This window comes from Motacilla alba, chromosome 17 (assembly GCF_015832195.1).
Source record: "Motacilla alba alba isolate MOTALB_02 chromosome 17, Motacilla_alba_V1.0_pri, whole genome shotgun sequence".
Taxonomy (NCBI): domain Eukaryota; kingdom Metazoa; phylum Chordata; class Aves; order Passeriformes; family Motacillidae; genus Motacilla; species Motacilla alba.
Window position 1 is genome coordinate 832,180 of NC_052032.1, and position 16,012 is coordinate 848,191.

General features: G+C 59.5%; 1 protein-coding gene across 1 annotated transcript; it reads left to right on the top strand.

Annotated features, from left to right (window-relative positions):
- Positions 1 to 125: 125 nt before the first annotated feature.
- Positions 126 to 14,184, top strand: NDOR1 (NADPH dependent diflavin oxidoreductase 1). Its single transcript, XM_038156580.1, has 15 exons — positions 126 to 262; positions 1,247 to 1,381; positions 1,956 to 2,033; positions 2,300 to 2,397; positions 3,092 to 3,190; positions 3,773 to 3,874; positions 4,372 to 4,578; positions 4,861 to 4,982; positions 5,907 to 6,127; positions 6,490 to 6,597; positions 7,272 to 7,386; positions 8,237 to 8,383; positions 8,898 to 9,016; positions 11,263 to 11,357; positions 13,985 to 14,184. Exons 1-15 carry the CDS (start codon positions 143 to 145, stop codon positions 14,127 to 14,129), a joined length of 1,911 nt encoding a protein of 636 aa, XP_038012508.1. The 5' UTR covers positions 126 to 142; the 3' UTR covers positions 14,130 to 14,184.
- The last annotated feature ends 1,828 nt before the right edge of the window (positions 14,185 to 16,012 follow it).

A 16,012-nucleotide genomic window follows, 5' to 3' on the forward strand; every position in this document is an offset into this window, starting at 1 on the left:
CAGCCCCTGAACCGGCACCAGGCACCAGGCCCGGCCCGGCCCGGCCCTGACACCAGCCCCAGCCCCTGAACCGGCACCAGACCCGGCCCGGCCCGGCCCGGCGGCGCGGGGCGATGGCGTCACGGTGAAAGGCGACAGGCGGATGACGTCATCAGGCGGGGAGACGGTGAGCGGGGAGTCCCGGCGGCTCAGCCTCGATGATGATGTCAGCGTGAGCGGTCGCGCAGTGGTGACGTCAGAGGCGGGATGGGGCCCGTCCATGGTGAGTCCCGCAGAGCGGCCGGGCCGGGCCCGGGGCTGGGGCTGCTCACCTGCAGAGGAGACGCCCCGGGAGCCCCTGCCAGGGCCTAAAGGGGCTCCAGGAGAGCTGGAGGGAGACTGGGGACAAGGCATGGAGGGACAGGACACAGGGAATGGCTTCCCAGGGCTGGATGGGATGTTGGGAATTAGGAATTGTTCCCTGGCAGGGTGGGCAGGCCCTGGCACAGGGTGCCCAGAGCAGCTGGGGCTGCCCCTGGATCCCTGGCAGTGCCCAAGGCCAGGCTGGACAGGCAGCTTGGGAGAGTGGAAGGTGTCCCTGCTCATGGCAGGGGTGGCACTGGATGGGCTTTAATGTCCCTTTTAACCCAAACCAGCCTGGCATTCTGCGATTTTATTTTTTTTATTATGATTTAATTTATTATTATTCTGTGGGCACATGGTGATGGCAGCTGTTTGCAGCACAGACAGGTGCCAGGGCTGGATTCCCTCCAGGCTGGGCCCTTGCTCTGTCAGAGTCTGGCTGAGAGCTCCGTGTGGTCTCACCTTTGTCTGTCGCTGAGCCTCCAGGCTCTGCCCCAGCCCCCTCAGGTGAGGGAGGATTCCCAGGGCGCACAGGAAGATTACACCAGGACTGGGGAACAGCCGATCCCAGGGCTGTGCTCAGCCTGTGCTGGTGAGGGCAGTTCAGCAGGGCAGGATGTGGATTTTAGTTCCTCCCCTGGCCTGGCAGTGGAGATAAGGAGCACAGTAGTGTCCCTGCTTATTCTATGGGCTGGGACATGGGATCCCTCCCTCAGTGCTGCACAGGGCTGGGAAGAGAGCCTTGACTCCCACTGCTGCGTGCCTGCTGTTCACCATCCCTGTGCTGGCTGGGTGCTGTGTCAGCCCCTGGGGGGGCCAGTGCTGCTCAGCCCAGGGCAGCCCCAGCCCTGCCTCCCCTCCTGTCCCTTCCCTCCAGTTACTTGCCTGCTGTTGTCTCCTGCAGATGGCAGAACGGGGACTCCTGGTGCTCTTTGGCAGCCAGACTGGCACAGCTCAGGACACGGCAGAGAGGGTTGGGAGAGAGGCCCAGCGGCGGCACCTGCGGTGCCGGGTGGAGGCCCTGGACAGCTGTGACCTGGTGAGTGAGTGGGACAGGGGCTGCTCAGGGCACTGCTGCTCTGAGCCAGCCTCACGGGCACGGACACCTCCCTCAGCACCACGGAATCCTGGAGCAAGCTGAGTTGGAAACAACCCATCAGAATCATCGAGTCAGCTCCTGGCCCTGCCCAGGACACCCCAACAATTCCACTCTGTTCATGAGCCAAACACTGTTGAACTCAGACAGGCTTGGTGCTGGTTGCTCCAAGCCCTGTCCAGCCTGGCCTTGGACACTTCCAGGGATCCAGGGCACCCACAATTTCTCTGATCAACTGTGCCAGAATCTCATCACCCTCACAGGGAAGAATTTCTTCCTAATATCTGGTCTAAACCTGCCCTTCTTCAGCTTATGGACATTCCCTCTTGTCCTGTCCCTCCGTGCCTCATCTTCAGTCCCTCTCCAGCTCTTCTGGAGCCCCTTTAAGCACTGGCAGGGGCTCTGAGGTCTCCCTGGAGCCTTCTCTTCCCCAGGTTGAACACCCTGAGCTGTCCCAGCCTGGTTCCAGAGCAGTTTGGAGGCTGCTGACCTGACTGGGCCGTGTTTGTACCCGCAGGCCAACCTCATCCGCGAGCCCTTGGTGGTGTTTGTGTGTGCAACCACCGGCCAGGGAGACCCACCTGACAACATGAAGGTAGGACATGCTCCTGTCCTGTTGCTTTAATGTTCCTGCTGCAGAGCTCTCTCTCCTGAAGCAGCTCCAGCAGGGGTTGTTCTTGCTGGGGGAGCTTTGCAGCAGCACCAGTCACATCCCAGGGAACAGGAGCAGGGGCACTTCTGCAGAAAGCCATGCTCCCCGCTCTGCTGGGATGCAGGAGGCCCCAGTGGGTGAGTGAGCAGGGACAGGCAGGCAGGAGAGTGCCTGGCAGCAGCAGGACTGGCTGGATGTGTCTGTTCTAGATGTTCTGGCGGTTCCTGTTCCGGAAGAGCCTCCCTGCCAGCTCCCTGTGCCAGCTGGACTATGCTGTGCTGGGCCTCGGGGACTCCTCCTACCCCAAGTAAGCAGCCCCTGGGCAGCTGTCCCTCACAGCTCTGACTGCAGTAGAGAGCAGAGTGGCTGGAGAGCCAAGGGGGTAAGGAGAGACAGAGTCTGATTCTGGAGCAGCAGCTCAAGCAAAATGTAACTCCCACCAACCTTAAAAAACCTTGCCCTACTGTGTCCCTCATCACTCCCAGGAATTAGCCTTCTGCCCTTTTCTTTCCTCCCAGGCTCACCAAGGATGCTTTGGTGGGTCAGACATCATGTGTCAGTCTTTTATCAAAGCTATGGGCCAAGGCAACAGGAGACATCAAACAGAGGTGGCAGCCAGCCATGTTGGTCCCAAGTCTCTCCAAGAAGATTGTTCCTGTGTGCCTCAAAGAGCTCTAGTGGGAGGGATAGGTGTGCCTGAGCTCTGTGGGGCAGTGACGGGCTGGAGGGAAGGAAATGTTCTATGGCCCAGGGCACAAGCTGCCCTGAAGGGAACCTGGGCCTCCCCTTGTCCCTTCTCAGGGCTGGGCACAGACTGTGAGGGCCAGCAAGTGGCACCTAGCTGGTTCTGTGAACTGGCACAGGCTGGGCAGGACGTGGGCTAGGTCACAGTGCTGGCTCTGCCTGTGTGCTGCTCTGGTGGCCCTGCAGTGTGTGCTGGTGCTGTGGCAGTGCCTGCTGTGCTGCTGCAGCGGCCCTGCCCTGTGTTATTCTCTGCTCAGGTTTAATTTCATTGCAAAGAAGCTGCACAAACGGCTGCTCCAGCTCGGGGGCAACCCTCTGCTGCCAGTGGCCTTGGGAGATGACCAGCATGAACTGGGGTAAGAGCCCAGAGGAGGGGTGGGGGGGGGGACCCGGGGTGCCCTGCAGCTCTGTCCCAGGGCTGATGGCAGGGCTGTGTGTTGCTCCCACCATGGGGCTGCTCCTGCAGCTCTCTGGGAATGTGCTGATCTCTGCTCATAACCCTCCTGTGCTAGGACTTGGGCCACCTGCTTCTCCAGGGTGTCCCATGACTCCCAGAACACGGCCATGACCCCTGGCTCAGCCCCAGCCCTGTTCAGAGCAGCGCATGGCTGCGCCACGCAGCCCTGTACCTGCAGACATTGCAGCAGCCTCAGGTGTGCTCACCTGGCACGGGGCAAGGGCTGTGGATGGCTCAGGGACACAGTGACCCCAGTGACTCAGTGCTGCTCAGGGGCTGGAGATCCTGTTCACGTGTCAGTGGTTGGGCCCTGGAGAGCGATTGAGTGCATGGAGTGGCTGAGATATGTTTCTTCCCAGACCTGAAGTTGGAAGGGAATGGCCTGGGGTGACTGTGGGAATGGTTGTTGGGCATGTGCAGGGGTAGCAGGGCTTGACCCTGAAGGGATTATGTTGCTGCAGCCTCAATTTCCCATTTGCAGGCCAGATGCAGTGGTTGATCCCTGGCTTGTGGCCTTGTGGGACAAGATCCTTGCCTTGTATCCTCTCCCTCCTGGCCTTGAGATCATCAGTCCTGACGTGCGGTAAGTGCAGAGGGTGAGCAGGGACTGTTGGGGCTGGCTGGGGTGAAAGGCTCTGCTTCCTTGGCTGTTCTCCAGAGTGGAGATGTGCTCTGCTTGGAGCAGGAACACCTCCCACACAGCTTCTGGTGCCCCCAGTGTCCCTTGTGCTTTGGCTACAGGTGGCCCATCTCTCTCTGGATGGGTGTCCCCTTTTCCCCTGGGAGGGTGTGACAGCTGCCCCAGCTGGGTTTTGTCCATCTTTCTGTCCTGATGTGCCTCTGGCCCTGGCAGAGAGTGTGTGCCCAGCCAGCCTTCCCCTGCCTGCTCTAGAGCCTTGGGGTCTCCTCCTGGCGATCTCCATTGCATTCCCTTACACAGGCCAGCTCCAGGGGATGGGGATAATGGCTGGTGGATACAGTGGGACGCTCCAGGCCTCTCCCTGCCTCTCATCTTGCAGCAGCAGAGGAGCTGTGGCGTGGAGGTGACCCTGCTGCATTGCATTGCTCTCGTTCCCACAGCCTGCCCCCCAAATATACCCTGCACTACCTGCCTGAGGACTCCCCACACCCCGAGAGTGACCTGCTGCAGCCAGCAGCCCCCCGGGCTGCTCCCTGCGAGCTGCACCCCTTCGCTGCCCGCGTGGTGTCCAACCAGAGGGTCACGGCACAGTCCCACTTCCAGGATGTCCGGCTCATCGAGTTTGACATTGCGGGCTCAGGGATCACGTGAGCATTTTCCTGACTCCCCCAAGCTCTGTTGTGTGGGACCTGGTGTCTTGGAGCCTGCCCTCCTCTTCTGCTGCCTTTCCTCGCTGATATCTGAGGCTGCAGTCTTGTGGTCATGGTCCCGTCCATGGAGTGGGGGTCCTGCCAGCTCCCTTTGCCAGTCGGAGCAGTTGGTGGCACTGGGAATTTGCCTCCCCTGGTGTGGGTGCTGGTCGGGGTGGCCGTGCCGTGCCTGTGGCTCTGCCCCGTGGCTGTGCTTGGCAGCTCCCCCTGCATCCCCAGGTTCAGTGCGGGGGACGTGGTGATGATCCAGCCCCAGAACTGCCCTGAAGATGTGCAGCAGTTCTGCCAGCTGTTGCGCCTGGAGCCACACAGACGCTTTGTGCTGGAGCCCACGGAACCTGGTAGGTCCTGCCTGCTGCTCCTTCCCCTTCCTGCTGAGACGGGAGAAGGCTGGGCCTTCCCTGAGCTCTGGCCCAGCCTGGAGCTCTGCTCTTCCTTTGCTGTAGACCTGGTTAGGAGTGCTGGATGGATACAGGACACCTGCCTGTCCTTCCTTACAGTGCTGTGTGTGTGCATCCTGTGTAGAGCCAGTGTGACTGGAGGAATCCAGGCGGTGCCAGGCTCTACCTGAGCCTTGTGCCTTGGCAGCCCCAGCACAGAGTGGGGAGGATCCTGCAGCCTTCTCAGCCCCAGGCCCACACTGGGAATCTTGTGCTTCCTTGCGTGGGGTGTGCAGGTCTCCCCACCCTGCCTGTGCCCCAGGGACCTCCTGAGGGCTCCTGCAGCCATAAACCAGCACAGGCAACCAGAGGAACCCCTTGGAGGCCCCCCAGAGCTCTTGGTGCCTGCGTGGAACAGGGAGCGTTTTTCTCCTGGCTCCTGAGCGCCCATTCCACCTCCAGCTTCTCTGTATCTGTCCATGCTGGAATTTCTGCCTGGCGGACAAACCCAAGAGAAATTCAGGCTGTTCCTCACACCCTTGGGAGAGATGTGGGAGACATGGACAGGCCTGACACATGACACTGCTAGTTATTTCCTCTGCATTGTGTGCAGGCAGGGTGGGAGTCATGTGGATAAGACATTATCCCAAAGCACCTGCCAAAAGTGAGGGACGGTTGAGCACCTCAGACTTCCTCTGTTGCAAACTTGTGGGCTTGAAAAGCAAACTGGGGAGAGCAGGAACTGGAGGCCCACGGTGGGAGCAGCGACAGGTGGAGTTGGCTCCAGTAGCATGTGGGTGCTGCAGGCAGCAGGGCTGCCCTGCTCTGGGGACAGCAGGCAGGCAGGTGCTGGCCCTGAGCTGTCCCCGCTGCCTTGCCTTGCAGGCACATCCCTCCCTCCCCTCCTGCCACAGCCCTGCACCATCCAGTACCTGGTGACACACTACCTGGACATCTCCTGTGTGCCACGGCGCTCCTTCTTCGAGCTCCTGGCCTCCTTCTCCACAAATGAGCTGGAGCGGGAGAAGCTGCAGGAGTTCAGCTCGGCACAAGGCCAGGAGGAGCTGTACGGCTACTGCAACCGGCCCCGCAGGACCACGCTGGAGGTGGGGCTGGAGCAGGGCAGGGCTGCCCCCGAGGGCTGTGCTGGGGCTGAAGGCACCAGGGCACAATCAGCCATGATTTCTTGGCTGAGGAGTTTATTCTACTTCACCCACTTTCAGAAGTCTCCATGGATTTCCACCGGTGGTTAAGACCAGCTCTAGATCCTTATGGGCTCTCGGGTGGGCTCTCTGCTGCTCTGGGGGGCACAGGGCAGTGGGACAGGGTGGCTGGTGCTCAGAGGTGCCCCGTGTGGTGCCTTTGGCCAAGGGCATCGTGGCACAGCTGTGTGGGAAAGCCTCTGGCACCCTGAGGGCAGGCAGGCTGCCTTCTGGGGTCAGCAGGCCTCACCCTCTTGGCTTTGCAGGCCTTGTGGGATTTCCCTCACAGCACATGTGCCATCCCAGCTGATTACCTGCTCGACCTCATCCCTCGCATCAGACCCCGTGCCTTCTCCATCGCTTCCTCCCTGCTGGTAAGAGCTCAGCCCTTCTGGCCTCATTTCAGAGTCTGAACAGAGGGTCTGGCAGGGCCTGCAGTGACTGTTGGTGCAGATGTCCCCTGGAGCCTCCACAGGCTGCCCAAATCCCTGCTCTGCACTGAGCCTGCAGCAGCCTGATGTGCTGGATGCAAACTTGAGAGCTAGGCCAGCCTTCAGATTAGGAGATTTGCTGTCCTGCAGCCCTGCAAGTGCCAGGACTGTCCCAGCACACCTCAAAGGTCTGGTGTCACTGTCCCTGGGAGCAGTGGGATGTGGTGCCACCGGAGTGTCCCGGGAGCTGGGCAGGGGGGAGTGCTGCTCCCTGCTCCTGCCAGGAGGTGGCAGTGGGACCGGCCCGGCTGCCTGCGGACTCAGCCCGTGCACGGCTGGATTTGTGCTCCACGGGAGCCTCTTGGGGTGGACAGTCACCATCACTGTTGCCAGCTGTGCAGAGCATTCCTGTAGCAGTGGTTCCCCAGGAAAACCCCCTTCCCCGCTGGAAAGGTTTTGAGCAAGGGTGTGCTCCATTGTAAGTGGCTGTGCCAGACTAGGACGGGTGTTCAGGCAGCCTGGTGGGAGCTGGGCACACGCTCTGTCCCTGGAGGAGGGGAGGTGTCCTCTCCCTGAGGGGTGTGCAGGGTGTGTGCTCATGGCTCTGTGTGACACAGGCCCATCCCGAGCGGATGCAGATCCTCGTGGCCGTGGTGCGGTACAAGACACGGCTCAGCAAACCCCGCCGTGGGCTCTGCTCCACCTGGCTGGCTTCCCTCAACCCAGAGCAGGGTAAGTGCTTGGACTCTGTGAGAATCCTGAGTGCTTCCCACAGCACCCAGTGCTCATCCCTTGGGCCTGTGGTGGAGCTGTGTGGGTGCTGACCATGTGCAAGAGCTGCCTGGCTGGAGCACCAGCTCCATGGGGAACACACTGCCTTGACAGGATGGTCCTGCTGTCCTTCCTCACTGCCCCATCCTCAACAGAGCACACTGAGAGGTGTGCCTCTCCAGCTTACCCTGACCTCCCAGGTTTCTCCCAGCTGCTCGACCATGCTGTCCCACTGTGGGCTGCTCCTGGTGTCCTGGAGCTGGTAGCACTCTGACTGCTGGGCACCTCCAGTCCCATAGCCACAGCTATGGGAAGGCTGGTCCCTTCTTCCACAGAATCACAGAGAAAGCTGAATTGGAAGGGACCCATAAAGGTCATCAAGTCCCACCCCTGGCCCTGAACAGACACCCCAACAATCCCACCATGTGCATCCCTGAGAGCCTTGTCCAAATGCTCCTGGAGCTCTGGCAGCCTTGGGGCCTCCCTTACCTGTCCAGCCAGGTTGGGATCTCTGTTTGCCTTCACTGCTGTGTTCCTGGGCACAGGCTGTGTGAGGAGAGGGCTGTCCTGCAGCCCGTGTGCTGGGGGACTCTTGCCTTGCTCTGGGCTTCACTCAGCTTCTTGCAGAGGCAGTGCTGAGACAGCTGAAGGGTTTTCACACACACAGTGTGCCCTCAGTGCCAGGGGGTGATGGGCGAGGTCTGCCTGTGTCTTTGGAGGACCCTGGAAGAGCTGGGTGCCCACTCACCTCTGCAGGCAGGCACAGGGCACTGGTGGTAAAGTGATGCTTGTCCCTCTCTCTGTTTCGCAGGTGATGTCCGGGTGCCTCTTTGGGTGAAGAAAGGAGGAATGAAGTTCCCAGCTGACCCTGCAACCCCTGTGATCATGATTGGCCCTGGCACAGGGGTGGCACCCTTCCGAGCAGCGATACAGGAGCGGGTGGCACTGGGACTTAGAGGTGAGGAATGGTCCTGGGAGGCACTCGGGATGCCCCTTGCACAGACATTTCTGTGTCAGCAGATGGAAGGATGGACTGGGGGCTCGTGAGGGTTCCGCTGGGTCAGGCTTTGCTGTATTGAGTAGAAGCAGTCTGAGCTCTGGGGCAGGTGAAGCCCTGTGTGCAGCCTGGGTGGTTATTCACAGGCTGTGCTGCAGGGCAGCTCCTTGGGTTGCATCAGGCTCTGCAGAGGCTCTTTCTTGGCTCTCTGAGGGTGAACACAGGTTACTGAGCTCAGCTGCTGCTGCAGTTTGTCCCATCCTCATTCCCTTGGCTCTGGGAACAGGCAGCCCTGGAGGACGTTTTCTGCCCTCCTTCTTTTTCAGCAGACAGGGGCCTCTGATTGCCACAGGTCACTTGACTTCCTGCTCACTATATGCTCGTGGCTCTGCAGGCCGGGGCTGTCAGGCAGGTGGCACCAGCAGTGCCCAGCACTGGGTGGTCCCAGCACAGCCCTGATGCTCTGCTCCTGCAGGGAACTGCCTCTTCTTCGGCTGCCGACACCAATCCAAGGACTTCTACTGCCAGACAGAGTGGGAAGAGCTGGTGACAAAGGGCTTCCTGACACTCTTCACAGCCTTCTCCAGGGACCAGGTTAGTGTCCAGAAGAGGAGGGTGGGTACAAGAGCATCTCAGCCAGCGCTGATGGGACTCTGCCAGGATGTCCCCTGTACCTGTTGGCACGATCTGTGAGGGATCTGGTGAGGTGGCACAGTGTGCACCTCCTTCCCCCACACACCTCAGTGCTGGCTGAGATCCCCTCCTGGCCTGCAGAGACGTGTCTGGCTAAGTTGGGCTGGAAAGGTTGCTGGGACAAGGCTGGAGAACAGCAGAGCAGATAAGGCATTAACCAGCTTTGTTTGGCTGGACCACGTGAGTGATAAAAGGCTCCCAAGCCTCTTGGAGGGTCACCAGGCAATAACTTCTTGGTTAAGTACCCCTCCTCATGGTGTCCCTCTGAGCCCTGGCTGAAGCTGAGGAGCCTGGCCTCTGTGCCAGCTCTCTCTGAGTCCTAGATAAACGGAGAAAAGCTCCCCGTGGGTATGAGCACACCCACAACTCAGCCCCTCACTTTGCTTCCTGCTTTCCCAGGCAGTGTGTCTGGTGAGCAACCCTCATCCCCCCTTGGGGCTGTAGTGCTGCCAGAGAGGCCTCCTGAGCTGGGGATCTGTTTCACTGCCTTCCTCTGTCCCTTGATGGCACCGAAAGCTCAGCCTGGCTTTGGAACAGAGATGTGATAAAAAGGGAATGGCAATCTCTCAGTAGCTCAGCTGCACCAGCCCAAGCCCTTTCTCCTGGCTGTGTGCTTGTTTTGACATTAATTCATTGTCTTTTATTCACTCACTTGTAAGGCAGGAGCTGGGTGGTTCTGTGAAGGCTTTCCAAGTCTGTGATGAACAGGAGCAGCACTGCACAGGGTGTTGAATGACCAGTGAAGGGGCACCTGCTGCTCTCTGAATCTGGAGAGCAGCCAGAGCCACCTTCTGCTCTTGCTGACTGTGGAGGGACAGGGCTTCCACTGGAGTGTCCCCTGTCTCCTGCTCCACCAGCTAAAGCAGTTTGTCACCAGAGTCCTCTGCCCCCAAGGCAGAGTGGGAGCACAGCCAGGTGGGATGAGCCACACTGGGCTCATTGTGCCTTTGGCTTCAGTAGATACCACAGCCTTTAACTCATCAAAAAGTTTGTTGTCAAAGACCCAGGTGAGGACTGGGATGCTCCATAGCTGAGCAAAGTTTTGCTCTTCTCTGGAAGTCCCTTTGCAGGTGCCCCCTGTCCCAGCACATCCATCCACAGTGCAGACTGGTCCCAGCCGAACCTGGATGCCCTGAGACATTGTGACCCCAGTTTGTCACTGGGGGTCTCTGGTTTTGAGGTCCTTAGATGATGCCCTCGAAGCCCAGGCCGAGCTGGCACTCCAGGGCCATCAGCCAGTGGACCTGTGGGACCCACAGTGACCAGCTCCTGTGACAGCCTGGGCTCTAGCTGCTCACGGCTGTTCCCACACACATCTCCAGCCTGCAGGACCTGAGCCACAGCGAGAGCTGTCGTGCCTTTGCAGAGGGGGGTGTGGGGAGGAGGCCGTGCCCCATGGCCCAGCTCACCACTGTGCAGAATTGGGCGTGGGGGGATGCCCAGCACAGGGCCTGGCCTTCATCACAGTGTCACCTTTGTCACAGGAGCCCTCTGGGCCAGCAGTGAGTTCAGACACATTGGCAATGGTGTTCTCTTGGGCAGGAGCCAGGGCTGCAGGCAGTTGCTTGGATTCTTGAAGTCTTGTGGATTAACCCTTTGGGAACTCTCCTTGACTGGGCTGTACTGTGCTCAGAGCCAGTCCCCATCCAGTCCCTAAGCACAGTGGAGGGGCAGGGACTGGGACTGAGGCTGTCCCTCCGAGCTTTCTGCCCTTCCAAGCTGTTTCAGGTCTCCAGCAGTCAGGGGTGCAGGGTAGGGTCTCTGTCCTGTAGCAGACTTGGCACAGAAGGGCCATAGAGCCTCCTCTGCCCGTGCTGGGAGAAGAGAGAAGAGGGCAGGAGGGAAGCTCTCACAGGGCCTCCCCAGGTCATGGCCCCGACCAGTGGACAGCCACAGAATTTGGGGGGCTGCTTGGGGCCTGTTCCCCACTGAAGCTCCTGCTGCTGCCCCCATCTCCCACCAGCCCATTCCAGTGCAGACATCGGGTGTGGGTTTCCTCTTCCCCACACTGGTTGTTGATCCAACTGCTTCTCCTAGTGCCTCCTGTGCTGCCCTGAGCTCCTGGAAACAGCCCCTGAGAACTGTCCTGAGAGCAGGAGCTGGGGCTGCTCCAGAGCTGGCGGGCTCAGTGCCTTGTTTCCCTGCAGGAGGAGAAGGTTTATGTCCAGCACCGCATCCGGGAAAATGGGAAGCTGGTGTGGGAGCTGCTGAACAGTGAGAATGCTCATATCTACCTGGCTGGGTGAGTGAGAGCTCTCTGTGCAGGGCTTGGGGGAGCAGGGCTGCAGATTTCTGCTTCTTCACCCACCTGGAGGCATTTCCTCGGCTCCACCTCGTGTTGCAGAGGAGAGCAGCTCATTCCTCCTCTCTGTGTCCTGCTCCAGGAGCCCCGGGCTGAGAGGGACGTTTGTCACCTACCCCATGCTCCCCTTAGGAGGGGCACAGCTGGAACTGGTAAAGCTTCTCCAGCCAGTGCCACCTGCCCAGCCTCTGAGCCAGCAGTGCTTGATGAAACTGGAGAAAAGGCTTGTGTGGTGCCTGTGGCCACTTGTGTGGGCAGGATCCCCAGCGGTGCTGGGGCTCAGGAGCGGCTTTGGGAGCCTTGGCACATTCTCTGGCTCTGGCGGGGCAGGGACCACAGCCAGTCTCCTTGCACAGCGCAGTCCCTCTCCAGGCACTTGTCTGGGGCTGGTTGCACATCTGGAGCTGCTGGCCAGAAGGTGGGTCTGGCCGTTGGGGTCAGAGTGTTGGCAGCTGTGCTCTGAGCTCTGTGCCCGTGTCCTGGGCAGAGCCCTTGACCTGCCTGCACTGCAGGGAGAGGCTGCTCCCCGTGCCCAGGGCGAGGCTTGGGAAATGCTCTGGGCTGCTGGAGCTGGGCAGAGCCCGCCCATGGCGTTTGTCGTGCCCCCTGTGACCTGGGGAGTGCAGGCCTGGGCCCAGCTGTCAGCACGAGCAGCGATTGCCGGAGGTTCTTTCCTGCAGGAGAGCAGGAACTGCTCTGGCGCCTCGCAGGGCAGGACTGGCCTTGCTGCATTCCTGGGAGAAGGAGATTGGTGTTTACTTCCCAGGAAGTGGAGGCCAGGCCACCCCACTCCGTCCTTCACTGCTGCAGCACGGGGCTGCCTGGAACCTCACCCCAAACAGGGCATTCCTGCCCTTGGGTCTGGGGTTTGGAGCACTTGGGACTTGGGGTTGTGCCTCTATCTACAGCCCAAATGCTGAGACTATTGAGCTGCTGGGTCATGGCTTTATTCTCTCCTTTCATTCTCTTTCCTGCTTTTTGGTGCTGATGGAGATCCCCAAAGAGGGTCAGTTTCTTGGAAAGAGCAGGGCCTGCACAGCTGTCCCCATGGCAGATTTTGTGTGGCCATGAGGATGGTATTTTGGACATTAGGGTTGCTCTGAGACTCCTCTTGTTGGGAGCTTTGTCCCTGGTGTGGGGTATCCCTGAGCCCCCATCAGGCAGGTGGGATCCCGGAGCCTTGGGATCCCTGTACAAGTGACGTTGTGCTGATTTTGCAGAGGACACTGTTCCTCCTTTCCTGAACAGCCCAAACCCTGTAGAAAGACTTCCAGGATCACCATGCCCCCCGAGCTCACAGACTGAACTGTTAGTGAGGTGCCAGGCAGGAAAGTGCAGGTGGGTGATCCTGTTTTCCCCCCAAATTCACAGTCTCAGCCAGACTGGGAGAAAGCTGGGGGAAGTGACTCCTGAGCTGTGTGACCCTGAGCAGCAGCCCTGGGCCATGGGATACTCATGTCTGCTTTCCCTTCCCGGGCCAGGCGGGCTCTGGGGAGCCAGGGCTGCATCTGCTCTATGATTGTTCTTCGCTTGTCTCACTCATGGGCAAAAAGGTTGAAAATGTCTCTTTTTAAAAAAAAAATAGCTATTTGACATGTTTTCCATCACAAAGCCCAGCTCCATTATCTTGTACTTGCATATCAGTGCCTGACTCAGAAACAATGCGACTCTTCCAAAAAAAGAAGACCTCCTTTCTGGGTATTTTGGGATGTTAATCAGCTTCAAACACAAGTCAGAATTCTGCCTTGTTCTTGGGAAACAGCAAGGACATTGCCAGATGCTCGTGCCAATTGGAGCAGGCTGGGAAATTTTTTATTAGATTTTTTTTTTTTTTTTTTTTTTTTTTTTTTTGCTGCACAGGCAGTTCATCAAATGAAATTCTCTCCAGGAAAAAAAAAAGTCAGAATTTCTGATTTCCCATAAGAAATAATTGTGCTTGAAAGTGCTGAGTTCTGTTTGGGTATTTCCTACACAGGGGCTCGATGTTTTCTCCAGCATTTCTCTGATTTTGAGGTTTGAACTGGCTTTGGTTCCAAATGTCACTATCAAACCAATCATTCTGGATTTCTTGAGAGCAGGCAGCAGCAGGATGGGAGCAGCTGGTCCCGCCCAGCTGAGGATCAGACATGTTTGACATTGAGTTATTCCAGAGATGAAAGGACAGGTTCCTGCCCTCCTGCCGATTAATTCCAACCCGTGCATGTTGTCTGTGTCTCTCTAATGAGGATGCTGGCAAATGCAGCTGTGTGGGGCTGGCATTTGTGTTCCTGACCTGTGATGCTCCTTCCATGAGCTCTGGGGCCCATGGCCGTGTTTTTGCCTGCACATGCCTGTGCTGAGGAGCCCTGTGGATAACGGCCCTGGTCTCAAGGGAGTGGTAGGAGCTGCCTCTCAGGCCTGTCATTTCCCCTGTGCCAGGCAGCTTGTGACAGCATGGGGCAGGTTCCCACTGCCCTGTGGTGCGCTTGGCCACAAGGACTGCTGCTTCCTGATCCTGGAGCACTGGGGCTGCTGCTCTGCCCTCTGTGTTCCTGCTCGCCCTCCATTGTGTCCTGCTCTCTCCCCAGGAATGCCAAGGAGATGCCAGCAGCAGTGGTCGAGGCCCTGCAGTCAGTGTTGCAGCTGGAGGGTGGCCTGTCCCCCTTGGAAGCAGAGGAGCATTTAACAGCCCTGGAACGGTCCCGGCGCTTCCAGTCTGAAACCTGGTCATGAGCCTGGCTCCCTGCCTCCCCTCCCCACTGCCTGAATAAAGGAGCCAGCGAAGGGATCTGCCTCTGGCATCTTTTTTGGGCTGGGATTACCCCAGCTGGGATAGGGCTGGATTTACCCAACCAGCCCCTCCCTGACAGCAGCAGGGCCATGGCAGTGGGGGCACCCCAGCTCCTGGGGGCTTTGGCTCCCTGTGCCCACACCCCACCAGAGCAGGGGCCAGAGGTCTCTTGGGGGTTCTGCTGGTTTGCTTCAGTAAGGGACTGATCTGCCCCACCTGCCCCAGCACCACGGGTCCCTGTGTGGGGTGGGTGGCACCTAAGGGTGTTGCTGGAGCTGTGGAAGTGGCAGTGGCCACTGTTTGTGGCAGGGCCAGAGGAAGTGAAGTATTGCATGGCAGTCTCTCCACCCTGGCATTACTCAGCAGCACTTGCTGCAGGAGGAGGCTGCCTGGACAGACCTGTTCCCCCTGGTTCCAGTGGCCAAGGCCAGCAGGCACAGGCACAGGAGGAAGCCTTGATGCCTCTGTCTCTGCTGCCAGTTCATCATCCTGAGCCTGCTGAGGTCTGAGCTCCAAGTTCCTGCTGAGTTACATCCTTCCCTGAGTGCCTGCTCAGCTGCATCTCTCCTCCACCCCATCCTGAGAGCTGCTTCCAGTCCTTTCCCTGCAGCCTCGAGGCTGTGCACCCTCCAAGCCCTGCCCATGCCCCAGTGGGACCAGTGCCACCACCTTCCTCCCCCAGTTCAGGGAACTGGGTGCCACTGCGTAAATAGCAATTAAGACCAGGGCATGAATCAGCAGGGACATTCCCTGGGAGCAGGCTAGGACAGGAAGGGACAGCCATGCCACACCATGCCTGTGACCCAGCCACCCTCCCATGGTCGAGTCATGGGGTCCTGCAGGGGCGAGCAGTGCCTGGGGCATTGCTCGAGCTGTGGTACTGCAGTGAGGGCGAGCAGGGTGATTTGGGGACTCCCCACCCCACTCCTTTACACTGAGCAGCTCTTGCACTTTCAGACCCTGGCTGGGCTGTGTTCCCATGTGCCAGGGACAGTGGGGCCACTGCAAAGCTGCTGCATGGCAGTCATCACCCTGGTGCCACCATCCCCTCATCTGGAGCACTGTCCCAGTGGGAAACCTGGAAGGAAACTTCCAGGCCCTGCAAGCTGCTTGTGGGACATAACAAGGAGAGATGGCCCTGCACAGGGACCAGCATGGGGGACAGGGTGTTGGACTGGGGCAGCACAGGGCCTGTTCTGGGAACTGTCCTGGGGCTGTCCCGGGGTCTGAGCTGGGGGACTGCACTGAAGGAGCACAGGGCCATTTTGGGAGGCTGTACTAGTGGAGCACGGGGCCATGCTGCCGTGCCCCAAGGACAGTGGTGTGAGCAGCACTGGCCACAGAGGTGACTCCACTTGTGCTGGGCAAGGAGAAGAGGCGGCCGTGGGCCCAGCTCCTCCCCAGCTCCGGCGGGAGCTGATTGGCGCAGGCATGGCTGCCTGCCCCGGGCTCCCTGCATTTGAGCCGCTTCCAGAAGCTGACAAACCAGACTGGTTGCAGCCAGGCTCGGCCCCAGCCCTGCCTGGCCCACGTCAGGAGGCAGCTGCCTGCGCGGGTGCCCATCACGCCTGCACCCTTCTGGCACAGCGGGCAGCGCCCGACAGCGCCCAGCTCGGTGCCCTCTCCTCTGGACCGTGGCGGGTCAGTACTGTGTTGGTGCTGGGGAGGAGGAAGAGGAGGAGGAGGAGGAGGAAAAAAAGGCTGTTGGATGCTCACAGTGCTGCTTCTCTTGGGGTGGCCTCAGTGAGGGTGATGGGGCTGCACCCGGCGCTAGAGGCTCCTCACCCACCGGTCTGGGAGGGCGCCCCAAAGCGCACCAGAGGGA

Bases quoted from the DNA above. Each gene is read 5' to 3' on its own strand.
- NDOR1 (XM_038156580.1), top strand. From the start codon at position 143: ATGACGTCATCAGGCGGGGAGACGGTGAGCGGGGAGTCCCGGCGGCTC. The intron at 7,387-8,236 runs GTAAGTGCTTGG...TCTGTTTCGCAG, and splicing joins TTCCCTCAACCCAGAGCAGG to GTGATGTCCGGGTGCCTCTT. The intron at 9,017-11,262 runs GTTAGTGTCCAG...GTTTCCCTGCAG, and splicing joins CAGCCTTCTCCAGGGACCAG to GAGGAGAAGGTTTATGTCCA.